Genomic DNA, 15,341 nt, shown 5'->3' on the forward strand with positions numbered 1-15,341 from the left:
ACTGTGCAGGTGTTTTATTGCTTTTGGGATTGCTGAGCCAGTTGTATATAATGCATATTTGCAAATTCCACATTCATGGAGTTGTGTTTTCTCTAAGACAGAAAAAGCTAAACAAAAAAAAAACAATCCAAGTTAATTTCTTTCTACTACACTATGGTCATTTCTTAGGAAACTGCTTTGAGTAATTTGTTTTGAAAATGTCCAAAGAGCAATAGGTATGGAAGTCTAGAGATAATAAGAATTCAGAGGATAATTGAAGACAATCTTTATTAATTCCAAGGAAAAGAATGATAAGGACAAGCAAGTGAAAAGGAGTCCCAAACCACCAGACCTGTGAATATCAGAAGGGGGATTGATGTCAGGACTGGCTGTGGTTGGTGTCTCCTGGGAAGAGAATGTCCAGAAGCTCTGGGCAGACCCTGCTGCTTGGAAGGTCCAGGCTCAGTGATGAGGAAACTTTGTGGTTTTTTTGTTAAATCTGTCTGGAGCAAGAATGACAGAAGGAGCTTCTTCCATCAGCTCCATTCAAGGTACCAGAGACAGACTGGAAATGGATCCAGCATAGGAGGAATTGTGTGACCATCAGAGATCCCTTCCAAAACAAATAATTTTGACAGTGATGTGCTTTTACTTGTGTGTGCAGAGCCCCTGTGCTGAGCCCAGGTTTCATGGCAGGGCTGTAGTTTCCTCCAAATTGTTCTTTGTAATGACTTTGGGGTTTTCTTCCCTTTTCTTTTCTTTTCTTTTCTTTTCTTTTCTTTTTTTTTTTTTTTTTTTTTTTTAGGGCTGTAATAACAGAAGAGTTCAAAGTGCCTGATAAAATGGTTGGATTTAGTAAGTACCTTGGATGCTTTTGATGCTTCTTGATGTGTTTCCTGTGCAGGAATGCTGTTGATTCTGACACAAGTTTTTGTGTTTATTAGCCTTGGATAAGTGTTGTTTAATGCTGTCTTCATGGGGAACAGAGGATCTGTGTTTAAAATCCAGATGCAAACTTCATGGAAAAGCTTGGTGTCCCAGTAATAAGAACAAGAATATTTGGTACAAGTTCCTGGGCATTTTAGTGATTTTCTCTTTTAAATTCCCATTAGCACAGTACATAAACAAGTCAAAAGTGACTTTATTTCCCTTCATGGCAACATTTTACTTTGAGTATGCAAAACTGTGAGCGTTGAGGAAGAAAAACAACATTTAAATGTTAAAATATTAGTTGACCAAAGGCAAGTTAAACAGAATTTTAAATTCCTCACACATTTGCTGCAGGGAAACAACCAGACCAGAGTTTTTCCTAGATTTGCATTCCTGATGCTGTTCTCTTTCAAGCTTGATCCTAATTTCTCTCTTCCTCTTAATGATCATTACTCTGGCTTTCAATGGCACCTCCTGCTGATGTGTTACTGCAGTGATTGCATAGACTCTTCCACTGCTGCCTCTCTGTGTATCCCTTCCAATTTGATATATGGAGAGTAAAGAGGAAAATAACAGGCCCTGCTAATTACCCCATAGCGCGCCAAGTTTTGTCCCGACTCTGTAAGACTGGAACTCAAATTCCTGCAGAGGAAAAGCTCCCTCCTCTCCTGCCAAACCTCTTCATTTGCCACTCCTGGTGTTACACATGGAGCCCTGGGAGAGGGGAGCTTGCAGGCATCATCTCTGTTTCTCACACTGATTCAGGGGGGATGCAGCCCCACAGCTGAGATGCTTCTTTGGGAGCATCCTGAGCCAGGAATGCCTGGTTGACTCAAAGCTTTGCTCTTTCTGCAGTCTGGGAAGGGTGGGAATGGTGGTTGGCACAGCCTGTGCTCTGGGTGTCTTGTTGTGAAACAGCAATTTAACTCTGGGAGTTAAGGGAGAGGGATATTTGTGTTCCCTGGAGGTTGATAGAGCATTTCAGGATGTGGTTCTGGCTGAGTGCAGAGAGCCAAATAGCATGTCCATTCAAAAATGGCAGTAAAATAGGAATTATAAAGAAACAAGTCTTTACCTTCTTTAGTACTCCAAATAACTGGCTTATTGGTTCAGACTGAACAAAATGTACTTAAATTACTCTCCCAGCATCATCCAGACTAGTGCCTTATTTCTTTCATGCTTATTTCTTTCCATTCCTGTGCAAGAAAGGCTTTTTTGTTTTGTTTTTCCAAGCAAATAGAATAACCTTCAGCAGTATTTTAATGTTTTTCCGCTATGATAAATTTGGTCATGCTGTGGATGCTCTTCTGCAATCCTGGAGTCAAACTGTTCCTTTATAAAAAGCTGCAGCAGAGTAAAAGGGGAAGGTGCTCTGCAGTTTCCAGGAAAAGCAGTTTGTTCTGATGCTTGTTGCACTCATTGCAGTAATCGGCAGGGGAGGAGAACAGATCTCACGGATCCAGATAGAGTCTGGCTGCAAAATTCAAATTGCTCCAGGTAAGGCCCTCTTTGTATGGTGGGTGAGCAGGTTTTGATGTCAGAGGGTGTTGTGTCCATTAGATCAGGCACTTTCCATGCTCAGGGTGTGTTATCACCATTAACATGGATACACAGACATAGGAGAGCTGTTGTGGGACCCACCTCCCAAGCAGGGTAGAGAACAGGTTGGCCAGGTGGTTTGGGGAATGGAACAGTGAGGGAGCTGCCTTTAACCAGCAGATGGTTGGAGAGCAAATGAACAATCCATGTTGTTCTCAGACCTGAAGCTGCTGGGTTTTCTCACTTTGCTCAGCTCTGTGGTTTGCCTCTGACTGGTGTGATCAGCTCCAGCTCCTGGCAGAGGACATTTCAGCAGGGTTGGCAGCAGCTTTCCATACAGCTTGCTTTGCATCATAAAAATGAGACATTCATCCAAATGGGATCATTTGGTGCCAATTTGCTTTGGGGAAGACTGTGCTGTTCCCTGCTGATCAATGTTATCTGAGTTTTTACCCTTCCCTTTAATTGGTGAGGAAGGGTTTAAAAGAATGCAGACATCCAGTAAATAATTTAAAATATGTTGATCCTGGATGTCTTTGAATTCTTTAGCATGCTATGTGTGCAGGTGGGTGGTGCTTCATGGTCACTGAAATAGCTGCCACATTTTGAATTCCACGTATCACAAGTTTTTCTCCTTGTTTCCTTTGCAGACAGTGGTGGGATGCCTGAGAGGCCCTGTGTACTCACTGGGACACCAGAGAGCATTGAGTGAGTTCTGACTTCATTTCTCTCCCTTTTCCTTCTTTCTCTTCTCCCTAATGCTGTGCTCTGTCAGTGGTGCTACTTGGTTATTAGCCACACCAGCAAATGTTGGCCTAGAGAAACTTGAGGGTCTCTGGAGCATAGAACCTCTTGGTCTGATGCTTTAAACTGTGCACCTCAAAGGCTTTTTTTCCACTTGCAGTTTGACTCCTCTGCAGAAATTTCCTTGGAATTCCCCTCCTCAGGGTGAGGTTGCTCTTAGGGCACCTAGGATGCAGTTTAGTAACTGCAGCTTTCCAGGATACTGAGCTAAGCTCTTGAAGGGCACTTCTCTTCTCCCCTTCGCTTCCCCACTCCTATTGAGATGAGCATCCTTCCAGCTGAACAAGGGCTGCATGAGGCCTCCAAAGCCTGTGGGTGCCACTCCAGGATACCCTGGAGCTGTTGGTGTTGTTGCAGAGCAGCATGAGGCCCACTGGGTGCTTGTCTCTGCATTGCTGCCAACAAGAAGCAAAGGACTGAACCCAAGTCTTGATTCTCTGCTCCTTGCATGGTAGAGACACGTGGCCAGCCAGCAGGGATTTCTATCTTTAGACCTATAGAAACTTTAGGGACAGTGTTTCCTCCCTCCCCCTTCCCAGGAGCTGAGTTTGAGACTCTCACAAACCAGTTGAGGACCTCCTGCTGGAACTGGATCCAGGATCCTCAGGCTTACAGGAACACACTTAACATATGGAGCTGCTCTTTCTCTCCCCAGCCTTTGGGTAGGTGGGTTTTTTAAAATCCATCTGGAAATCGTTGAGTTGCGTTTGAAAATACATTGGTGCAAAGATTGTCTCTCTAAAGAGAAGACACTCATCATCCTTCCATTCCTAAAGAGATCTAAGGGTACTTAAATCTCCTTATTCTACCATAATACTGCAAGCAGTGAGCCCCAACAAATATAATTGGCAAACTCATAGGGCAGGCAGTGTATTCTTGCTGATATTGAGGTGGTTTTCCCCCTTTAGCAAAGGATATTTAAGAACAGGAGCAAAATAGTAAAAAGCTGGGATGCTTCATGAGATGCAGTTGTGGGAAAATGGGGGAGAAGTGTAGTTAAAACTTTGTGGTTCTGAAATAAGCAGTTAAAGGTAGTCATGTCCAATGCTGTCTTTAAATAAAATACGAGTAAATCTTAAGCGAGACTGTTAAATTTGTGAAACAGAACATGGACTTGGAATTAATTGAAATTTAATTTAATTTTGTGGTAAAATTCTTGACAAATTGGTTGTTTGCACTGTTTTTTTCAGGCTACTTGTAGAAAAAGAAAATTAAGTAAGGAAGCCATTCTAAGTGTCAGACTTCTTTGAGAAGGGTTTTGTGAGGAATGTTTTCATTAGTTATATCCAGTGACAAACTTATAGGGTTAATTTCCAAGTGACCCCTTCTGATCTGAAATATGTTGTGTATTAACTGTTGTGGTCTCTATATTGTCACTAAAAAAACTTTGCACAAAATATGAAGGCAGATAAGTAAAATGTCCCAGGACTTTTCCAGAACATTTGAAGCAGGCTTCCAGAAATTCCACCTTTTCCCTTTTGTTGTGAGAAAGTCACGGGCAAGCAGTGCTCTGCTCCGAGTGCAGCCTCAGAGCACCATCCCCTGAGATGCCCTGGGGGAATATCTGCTTGAAGGGATGAGTTTGTACTGGTTCTTCAAATCTCCAGAGAGAATTCAGTCATCCTTAGGGTGCCTGATATGGCTTGGTGTGAGGTGGAGAGAGGGGAAGGTGCTGCATTAGGCTGTCAGGGAACCAGTGAATTTCTTCTGCTTTCAGAAGGGTTGTGGGACAAGGGCAGGAATGGGATGTGCTGGTATAGGAGTCTTCAAGAGGAAGGGAAACCCTGTCAGTTAGCTCTGACATGCTAAAGAATTTAGAGAAGGGATCTTTAATCTCCCAAATGCTTCTTTGTGTGTCTCTTCTCACCAGGAGTAGAAGAACCCAGTCTTTCACTGGTGGCTGCTGCAGTATCCCTGCCTTGCTTCGTGGTGTAGCTTCAGCACCTACTGCTTGGAGCAGAGGCTGTGTTAGGACAGTGTTCTGGTGCTGCTGGTAAGAGCAGGTAGAGAAGAGCAAAGCAGTTGCCTGTGACTGATCAGAGAATGGTTAATCCATGGGCTGTGTTAGTATCAGAGCAGTGTGTGTCTTTTTGTCTTGACTGAGAAGGAGACCAGAGCTTGAGTTTTATTATTGTGTATGTGTTAGAAAAGTTAAAACCTAGAGCATCTTCATTTGAAGCAAGCATCCCAAATGCTGTAGTTCAACTATGGTCCTTAACTTCCTAAGAGGTCAGAGCATGCTGCTGCTCTTCCTTTTCTCTTCCCCTTCAAAAATCAAACTGCTTATAAGTAATCATGATAGGGGAAAATAGACATCAAAGAGTTTATTTTAAAAAAAAGGGCAAACATTGTGCTGACTGGTTTCCTCCATCTTTCCACTTCTCCTCTCCATTCCGATGGTTCCTGGTCTCTTGGTCACGTGGAGCAATGTTGTCTAATGGTTGTTTCCCTCGATTCTTTTCCCAAGACAAGCAAAACGGCTTCTGGGGCAGATTGTAGATCGCTGTCGCAACGGACCTGGTTTTCACAACGATGTTGATGGCAACAGTACCATTCAGGAGATTTTGATCCCGGCATCCAAAGTGGGTCTAGTCATCGGCAAAGGAGGTGAAACAATAAAACAGTTGCAGGTGCGCAAGATGCATTTCCTTGAGGGCTCTCTTCCCTACTGCAGCTTCTCTAGATCCACTGGAACAGGCTGAAATGGAGAGCCTTGAATGCTCTAACCTTCTCCAGCAGGGACTACTCTTCTGCCTTCGGAGATTGGACTCAAATCCAATCTCGTGTTACAAAATCAGTGTGGCCCCAGCTACACAAGTAGTGGAGTTTTGCCAGAACTGCGACAGAAACCCTTGTGCTGTAGATAACACTTGGTGTGTGCTGTTCAGGAGGGGATCCCTGTAGCCAAGGAAGGGCCATGTCTGCTCTGCTCTGCAGTATTTTAATGCCAGCCACACTCTTGTAGAGTGCTCTGCTTCTCTTTTGTTGCTGGTCTGTGGTAAAGCTGCCATATGTCATCTTTTTTTCTCATCCCACCCCTTTCTAATTAAGTGTTGTGTTATGTATAAACTGTGTTCCTGGACGTTCTTTATTCCTCCATCTGGTACAAGTTTTTAAAGAATAGAAGGTTATAGCAAAACACCTAGGGTCAAAAATGGAGGGGTTTTGAGTGCCCTTATTAGACCTCTGTCATATAGTTTGGAGGCTGGTCACTTAATAACTGTTACATGCAGACAGCTACACATATTGGAAAGGGCTGGAAAGTCAGCAGTTGAGGTGGAGGGGGTTGTTCTTGCAAGGATTTCAGCTATTTGAGAACCTCAGGAGCAGTGCGGTTTCTGGCAGTCCTTTACACTCTAGGACTGTTCCTGAATTTGTGCATTCTGTAGCGGTGCTGGTTTGACCTTCATAATGTATAATAACCAAAATCTAGTCCCTTGTTTTAGGGACTCTGCTTAGAAAATTGCTCTGTGCTTTTTCTTCAGGAGCGAACAGGTGTGAAAATGATTATGATCCAAGATGGTCCTTTGCCTACTGGAGCAGATAAACCTCTCCGTATTACTGGAGATGCATTTAAAGTACAGGTATGTAACAAAAGCAAACTGGTTCCCCAAGAAAACTGAGGAGAAATTCAAATCTGACTGTATTTGTGAGCACCTAATGGAGTCAAATCCAACTGTAAATGTAATAATCTTTCCTGGCTTTGTTTGTTCTGTAAGGTTGAGTAGAGCAAGTTAAAACAGCAGAGTTTGTTTTACAGCATGACTTAGGAGCTGTCACTCCATAAATACTGCACATGGGTAGGAGTAGAGATGAGGGGGAGGGTTTGGAGAAAGTAGTTCTGAAATGCTTTCCAGAATGTGACAAAAAATCAAAAAGAGCTCTGTGTCACTCAAGCAAATGGGTTCTTAGTGACTGAATCACGTTTGAGACAGCAAACCTTTCACAAAATTACCTCAGACAGCCAATCGACGCAGGTAATTAAAAACCAATCCCACAACAACTCCTGAAACCAAGGGGTTTGCTTAGTATTGGTGCCTCAGTCTCCTTGTGCCAGGGTTCTGCAGATGTGGATGTACCTGTGGTTTGGAGAAAATCCCCATCAGCTGCAGACTGGGGGATTGCAGTGTGATGGGAGCACCTGAATTAGAGCATTAAAGTTCAGCCACAGCCTGTTCCACTTCTCAGCAAGTGCCTTTCATAACTTGCTAAGTACTTAAATCTAGCTTAGCATTCCTGTCTCCAATAGAAGAAGTTCTGTTTCATAGGATCTCCCTAATCATAAATTACTGCAACAGTTGATGTTGCTCAGGCATAGTGTTTGGGTAGTATTTTTCAAAGCTCTTATTGCAAGTTTTAGAGTTTTGGGTTTTTTTTCCCCTCTGAAATTCTTACTGTGGAGGTATCACTGTGCAAAAGGAGTTTAAAGACAGTCTGGCTACTTCTAACTAAATCATACTCTCAGTGCTGCCACTTCCCAGGTGGCTTCTGCTGTGCAAGATTTGCTGTTGTCACATCTTCCATTCAAGGAAACATGGAGACTGCACAGGCTGGAAGATCTTTGAGGCACTTAAGGCTGAGCACACTCAGGAAGTGTTTAAGAAGTGTGATGAATCCTTGGGTTTGGTGGGATTCTGTGGATGCTGCAACAGTGTTTCTTAACTTCCTCAAATCCTTCTGAAATGTCTCCATCGCCCATATTTCTGTCTTGGCATCTCTGAAATGTCTTTGAGTTGCTTCTTTCTGTTAAAAATACTTTGAGGACTTTGGGAAATATGTGAAAATGAAAGGAGAGAGATTCACCACTGTCCTCAAGCTTGGAAATAGAACCAAGTTGTCAAAAGCTTGACTGGTTGTAGAGAGAAACAAATGCTGGGGTTTGACATGCAGGCTTTTTTTATTTTATTGGTGAATACTGTTGGCTAGTTTCCAGGGTAGACTTTCACTAGCTGAGCTTGTGAATGGCCTTGAGTGCTGTCAGTAGGTAGGAAAAATATCCATTTGTCTCAGAAAATGTCTTGCTGGATTGCTGCAGACTTGGGTTTAACTTCTTAGAGTCAGTAAGCTCAGTGGTGCCCAGCAGCCTCTTTGGTATGTGCTCTGTAGCTCTTAGTGGGCATGACCTCTGCCAGCTTCTACCTTATTGTATTGGTGTCAGTTCTGTCAGTAGGAAAGGGCATCCACTTCCAAAGATATTTTAAAAGTTAAAGGACCTTTTTTAAAAAAATGGAGGAGGCAATTGCACCCAAGAAACTGCCACCTTGTGTACCTGGCAGGTTTTGTCAGACATAGAAGATGCCATCAAGAACAGACTGTGGTAAAAGAAATCCTAAATCAGGCTGCTGTTCCTGTCAGCAGATGGAGACCCTCCTGCCTGAAGCCTGACCATTCCCCATGTTGAGGCCCTGACACCAGGAGGGCAAGCAGAAGAATTTGAAGCTAACTGTAACTTCTTTCCCCATGTAGCAAGCGAGGGAAATGGTACTGGAGATCATCCGAGAGAAAGATCAGGCAGACTTCCGAGGCGTGCGCAGTGATTTCAGTGCTAGAATGGGAGGAGGCAGCATAGAGGTACGTTTGCTTCTCAGTGCTCTGCTAACCTCCCTGTGGGATGGGTCCTGGGGGGAGTCATCCAACTGCACTTGTAACCTGTAAGCTTTTTTTTAAATGTGTTGTGTTCTGTTTTTGCCAGAAGAATTGAGTCTGGCTCTGCAAAGAGGAGGAGTTCTCGTGGACTCCCAGATGGCACTTTATAATTGAAGCTGCATTCTTGTAGTGCAGAGTTCATTTAGTGGGGAAGGAATTTGTGGCCACATGTTTGTTTTTCTCAAGAGATGCGGTTCTGTAGCCTGGAGCTGCCTAACATGGCCCACCCTCAAAGTTAAGAGCATCTCCTTGTAAAATCAGAGTCATTCAGTCTAGTTCTCTGCACTTTCATACTCCTTTGCCTTTCCCATCAGGTCTCTGTGCCCAGGTATGCTGTTGGAATTGTGATAGGAAGAAATGGAGAAATGATCAAAAAGATTCAGAATGATGCTGGAGTTAGGATTCAATTTAAACCAGGTTTGTGTGAGGATGGAGAGCCGTTGCTTTCTGACCAGTGTTCCACTTTTGGGTTCCAGCAGCCAGGCTTTCCTCATTTACAGGTGCATTGTGTCTCTTTCTGAAACCCATTTAAATGTGATGTGCTGCCTCCTCATGCACTTCCTGGTTTTCAGAGAGTAAGATTACGTACAGCAACATTAGATGTCACAACAGTCATGTCTTGAGTGATAAATAAAATAACAAAAATCTTTTATTTCCTGTTAAAGAATTCTCCTTCAGGACATTAAAGCCTTTGGGGATCAGGAGTTGATTAATTCTGAGTAACTTTCTCTGGGTCCTTGGCTGTCTGATCACCTATCAAAGCTGCCTTTTTTCCTCTTAAAATTATATCAGTCTCTTTCATAGCTTTTTGACATTTGGAAGTGTTTTCTTTTGAGTGTTGTTCCCTCTGCAGTGTGGGCTGGGTTTTGTCTTCTTGCAGTCCAGGGAAGAGGGGCTGAAGGTGGAGGGAAGCAGTAGCTCCTGGGATAGTTCTGTGGTGTGAAAATGCTGCCAGCAGTGTTGGTGCTGGAAGGAGGCTTTTGTTGGTGAGTGGATGTTTTCTGCTTTTAATTGAGTCTCTGCCACCTCTCTCCACAGATGATGGGATTAGCGCAGAAAGAGTCGCGCAGGTCATGGGGCTCCCGGACCGGTGTCAGCACGCAGCACACATCATCAGTGAGCTCATCCTCACGGCACAGGTGGGTCCTGCAAGTGCTCTTTGGGAATGTGGGCTGCATGGAGGGATGGAGGCCAGCTTCTGAGAAGCAGCAGTGTTCAGTTTTCCCTGGTAGGGCACACATGCTGCTGCCCGGTGCTGCTGGGTTTGAGGTTTGATTTTTTATGATGAGGTTCTTTTAATGCAATGTGAGCTAACTGAGCTGTGGGAAGGTCTTTTATTCCCAGGCCTATGAAGCATCATTATAGCTCCACATCTATCTTCTGTTTAGTTGTTAAGTTTGGAAACATTGACCTGATGGAATGGAGTCCATCAGCATCAGACAGTGACTGGGGGCTCTGCTTAGACAGCAGAGCACTGCCAGTGCTCAGTGGGGCCTCATCTTCAGCCTCCAGCCCTTTGGTCTGGTGGAGGCACAGGAAGGTGCTGAGTGCTCAGGTATTGTGTCACTGTGCTCTAAGACACACCAACATTGCATTGCACAAGAGCAAGAAAGGTGAAGTACTAGGGCAGACTCTTGAAGGAGGTTGTATATTCCCTTTGCACTATGAGAAATTAAAACTTTAGGCCATTTCAGAAACCTGAGCATAATTTGTCCAACAAGGTCCATAATTTATCCATCTTGATATCTCTTCTAGCCCCAATACCTGGTTTGAATAGTTGATTTTGTAACTTGCTGTAATGATTCACTTAAATATTGTGGTTTGTCATGATAGCCTCTGACTGCCCATGGCATTTGCTTTTGGAAAAATCACTTACCCAAAATGGGTATGTCCTTTAAGTGCCTTTGAACTTAAAAGCTTCCTTTGGAAGTTTTGGAAAATGTGCATTTCTGCTGAGTAATTCCACCAGGGTGACACTTGAAAGGGTTGGAAAGCAACTTTTGTGTGTGTCAGTGCCAAGATCCATTGTTTGCTCTAAAGAGACCCCCATCACAAACTGAAAGTCCTTTAGTAGTTGATGCTTATTTATATGTTTATTTCAGCAGATGTAAAGGCATGCATTTTAAAATAGAAATACCTTCCTGAATCAGGAAGGCAACTTACATTACTTGGCATCTTTCTAGAACGCTTCAAACTCTTGACTGTGAAACTGAGGTCCAGGAATATCTCAATTCAATGCCATTGATTATGAGGGAGTTTAACTGACCTGGCTTTATTTTGTTTTTAATGAGCATTGGTGCCAGCATAAAACCACTGATGCACATGTTTTGGCTTCTCAGGAACGAGATGGCTTTGGGAACTTGGCTGTTGCCAGAGGAAGAGGTCGTGGCCGTGGGGACTGGAGTGTTGGAGCACCTGGGGGCATGCAGGAAATCACCTACACTGTTCCAGCTGACAAGTGTGGCCTTGTTATAGGCAAAGGTGGGTTTGGTGGCTCCAAATACCACATCTTGCAATCCTTCTCTCTCAGGATGGTCATGTTCTTGCTGCCTGACAGCAAAGCTTTGGGGTTTTCTGTGATTGTAGTGTTTAGTGCCTGGTGAATGCAGCATAGGAATAAGCTGTTGTTGTTGTTGTCTTTGTGGTGTTCTCATTCATAATTGTGTTCTCCGGGCCCTTGTTCACAAGCTGTAAGAGAGGCTCTTAATGCAGAGCTGTCAAATAAGCTTGTATTATAACAAGCAGCTGGCTGAGAAAAGGCAGGTTCATTTGTGGAGTCTTTTTACAGAGAATTTGCTTGAAGGACAGTTTATCAGGGATAAGCAGAGCAGTCATTTCATGGTGCTGGATTTCTGTGAGAGCTCTGTGAGGAAATGGAAGGTCTCTGGGTGTGCTAATAGCAGGAGCTGCTTCCAGCCCCTGAAGTGTGTGATGAATGAAGTGAAGCAGGAGGATTTCTCTGCCTGTGCTGGCACCTGACCTGGCACAGAAGCCTGGTGCACCTTGTGCCACTTGGCTGAGCGTGTTCACTGCCATGGAGGCCCCTTGGCTGCTTGGTCAGTGGATTTCTCCATGCTCAGGAGATGGATGAGGAGCCATCCTCTCAATCAGAACACCCCTGGTGTTGGCTATGAAACTGAGCACCAGCAGCAGACTCTGTTTGTCACAGAGCAGGAGCTGCACGTGGGGCAGTGGCAGGACTCAAGGTAGAGCCAGGAGCAGACAAGCTCTGTAGCACTGAACTGCTGGGATGTGTCTGAGCTCGTGCACTGACCTATCTAAGGCAGTGTTTCATTTTTCTATCTGCTTATTTCAGAAAGAGTGACATATGCCTGAACTGATGTTTAAGTAATCACAGCTGGCTTTCAGCCTCAGCAGAGAATAGAAGAGGAATAGATAAGCTACAGCAGAAAAGGAGGCAGAGACTTGAGGGCATTGGGCCAAGTTTCAGTGGCTTTGAGTGTTCCTGGCAGGAGGGAGCTTGTGGTGAGACTTGTTGTGGCCTCTCTCCCTCCTGCACATCCCTGCTGTTCCCTGCCATGGGCTGTCCCCACAGCACCCTGAACTCCTGCCCTGTTGGATGACCAGGGACATGGGCAGGTCAGCCCTGTGGCTGCAATTGTTTTCAGATGTTGTTTTTTGCCACAAGCCTGTTGACAAACCTGAAAACTTTTTTTTTCAGTATGAAAAACCACCTGCTTTCCCCATTATGCAGAAATTGCAGTGATTATGCTTGTCCTCACTGAACAGTCCAGTTGGCCAAAAGATCAAGCAAAGTAAATTTTAAGCCCACGAGTGAGACTTACATGTACAGAAAAATCAAATTATAATGAAACTTTATTGCTGTATCCATTAGTCATCTTTAATAAAGGATCAGAAAAGGTCACTTGTTGTTCAGCAGTGCACTGAAGTGGAGCATTTGTGACTACAGAGAGCACTGTGTGCTGAAAAGATAAATGCAGGTAGTGCAGTGAATGTCCCAGCATTCAAGTGCAAGGCCTGGCACAGCCTCACTGGGGGGTGAAGGGTGGCTTTTTACCTTTGTTTCCACAACAGCAAAATAGGGATTCTTACTTGGCCAGATCAGAAGCTTTCTGGAGTGACTAATTACTAGTTGTATGGTGATTTGAGTGCTGGTAGCATTGTAATACCACCTTGTAATCGGTGTTCTCACAGTGCCTGTGCTCTTAGGCTGCTGCAGCCTTCACTTTTGTCAAGTGAGTGATGGCTGTAGCATTGCCTTTTGGGGTCTGGACCAGCATGGATGTGCTGCATTCTCCACACATTGATGCAAGACAGGCAGTTCTTATTTCCACACCCTGCTGCCTGTGGGGCAGTGCAGGGCAGAGGGGATCTTAGTGAGGCTTCCTTAACTGTGACCAATTACAAAACCTTTGCACTCCCTGACAGTTTCTGAGCAGTTTCCAGCTGTTGGGTGTGAGTACAGGAAAGGGCTGTTGGCTTTCTCTGTAAAATCTGGCTGAGGGCTGTGGGCAATCAGCTTGGTCTTGACATCAGCACCCAAGCAAAGAGTGCTGACCAAGTGCCCTGAGCACCCAGGTGTGGTGTGTGTGATCTGACCTGGTAAGCACCCGAGAATCTGGCAAAAAAGGGAGGCTGGGAAGTCTCTCAGCTCAATCCTGCAGCATTCATGACTGAAGACCTGATGCCTTTTTCTTGTGACCATCTCAGCTTGGGAGTGTGAGCTTTTAGGAGTTGGCCTGCAGCTCCTGCGCATGGCTTTTCCCCCTGAAGGGTGGGAAGATGCAGCTTTTCTTTCCCAAAGGCCCTGAGGAAGGGTGGAGGCGAGCACCATACACATGTCAAAGTCTGTCTGTGTTTGGTGGTGCTTGGAAACAGCCTCTGACTGCCTGGGCCCCCCTGGATTTCCATGATAAATACAGCAATCCTGACAGATACCGCGCCCGGCCTGGCTCTTGTCAGGCCGGCCTTTGAGCAGGTTTGATTAATTGCTTTAGGATTTCACATCCAGCCGGGAGGGAGGCTGCTCCTGGCTCGCTCCTGCCCCCCATCAGGTGGAAGAATGGAGGGGATGAATGCTCTATAGGCAGGCACCATGTGCCCAGCAGTCCCCTCGCCGTGGGGAGGAGATTCCTTCCGGCACCGCGGCTGCGTCACGGCGTTTCCATCCTCTGGAGGGTGGCCTGGCTGGAAGGGAGCCCTTCCACCTGTACCAGGCTGCAGGGGGAAGAGCACAAGGGCACTGAGTCCTTCTGGAGTCTCCCACCAAACCTGGAAAGGCAGCTGACTTGTGCTGTGTAGTGTAGAGGAGCTGCTGTAGAAACAGGCCCAACAACCACGGGCTTGGTGCTGAATGCTAAATGGGGCAATGATTTGAAATCTGTATTCTCCTTGCTTCCAGTTTGAGAATGCTTCGATTTTTAATCCCCTTTTGGAAGGAGAAACTAGTCTGCAGTGCAAGTAGCAACCTCTGGTCGTGCCTCTGTCACCCAGTAAAGAAGTTGTGCCACTCCTTCAAATTGTGTTGCCTGAAAGGGTTCTCTGTTTTCACTGAGCAGATGAAATGGCTGTTGATTCAGATCTCACCTCGATATGTAAAAAACAGAGCTTGAAACAAATCTGCATCAGACAAAAGCATGACACAAAAAAAAAACCTTCTTGGTTTTGAAACTTCATCTTGCTCCTTTCCCATGCTTGACTGAAAGTAAGTGGGTTGGCTTTTGGCTGCACAGTACAATCCCTGTTGTCTGTCCAGGGATGTGACATGATTATCTTTTGTTAAATGCGTCTTCAAAAATTCATTTAGAAAGAGTTAATTGCCCTTTGGCAACTTTTCCTCCTCCCTTCCCCAAGAAGGCTTTAAAATGTTAAAAAGGTCACGAGTCCATTACAATGAAATGAACAAGTGTCTGCAACATCCACAGTTTGTTTTGAAATTGTGCTGGATGTATAGAGATGGAAATGTGAGCAAAATTGAGGCATTTCTTTTTGGAGGCTCTTCTTAATGAAAACCAAACAAAAATCCCTGGTTAGTTTCCTTTGCTCTCTGTGCTGCTTGCTGTCTATCCTTTGAGCTGGTGAGTTTTTGGTTTGTGATTTTAAAACTTGTAAAACCCCTTCCTTCCCCACACCCTTTAATTTCTCCAGTTGAGTGGAGCTGCTCTGTAAGTTGTGTGAGCTTCCAAAAGAAGAATTGAACCATTGTAACATTGGCTGAGGCTTTTGTTAAGCAAATTTCATGAAGAGACCAGGACCTAGCAGGTCTTGAGGAAATCAGATCCACTTTGACTGGCCCTGCTGCATCCTGCTGGAAGCACTCCTGTGCTCTTGTGCATCCAGATGGCAAACGAGCCAGACATGTTCACTGCATGCACAGCTAACTCTGAAATAGCAGGAGACAGCCTGGAGTCGTGGAGGGATGTGTGGCTGCAGGGTGAATAGCAAACTCTGTAAGCAGAGGC

General features: G+C 44.8%; 1 protein-coding gene across 7 annotated transcripts in view; it reads left to right on the plus strand.

Moving 5' to 3' along the window:
- FUBP3 (far upstream element binding protein 3) overlaps positions 1–15,341 on the plus strand; it is a 38,924-nt gene that overhangs the window by 14,504 nt on the left and 9,079 nt on the right. For all 7 annotated transcript variants that reach the window (XM_063174850.1, XM_063174855.1, XM_063174852.1 and 4 more), the window contains 9 exons: positions 785–834; positions 2,335–2,406; positions 3,099–3,156; positions 5,720–5,882; positions 6,738–6,836; positions 8,719–8,823; positions 9,213–9,315; positions 9,937–10,037; positions 11,238–11,379. In XM_063174850.1, the coding sequence (XP_063030920.1) occupies positions 785–834; positions 2,335–2,406; positions 3,099–3,156; positions 5,720–5,882; positions 6,738–6,836; positions 8,719–8,823; positions 9,213–9,315; positions 9,937–10,037; positions 11,238–11,379 (893 nt within the window). The remainder of the gene's footprint in view (positions 1–784; positions 835–2,334; positions 2,407–3,098; positions 3,157–5,719; positions 5,883–6,737; positions 6,837–8,718; positions 8,824–9,212; positions 9,316–9,936; positions 10,038–11,237; positions 11,380–15,341) is intronic.

This window comes from Melospiza melodia, chromosome 22 (genome assembly GCF_035770615.1).
Source record: "Melospiza melodia melodia isolate bMelMel2 chromosome 22, bMelMel2.pri, whole genome shotgun sequence".
In the NCBI taxonomy this organism is placed as follows: Eukaryota; Metazoa; Chordata; class Aves; order Passeriformes; family Passerellidae; genus Melospiza; species Melospiza melodia.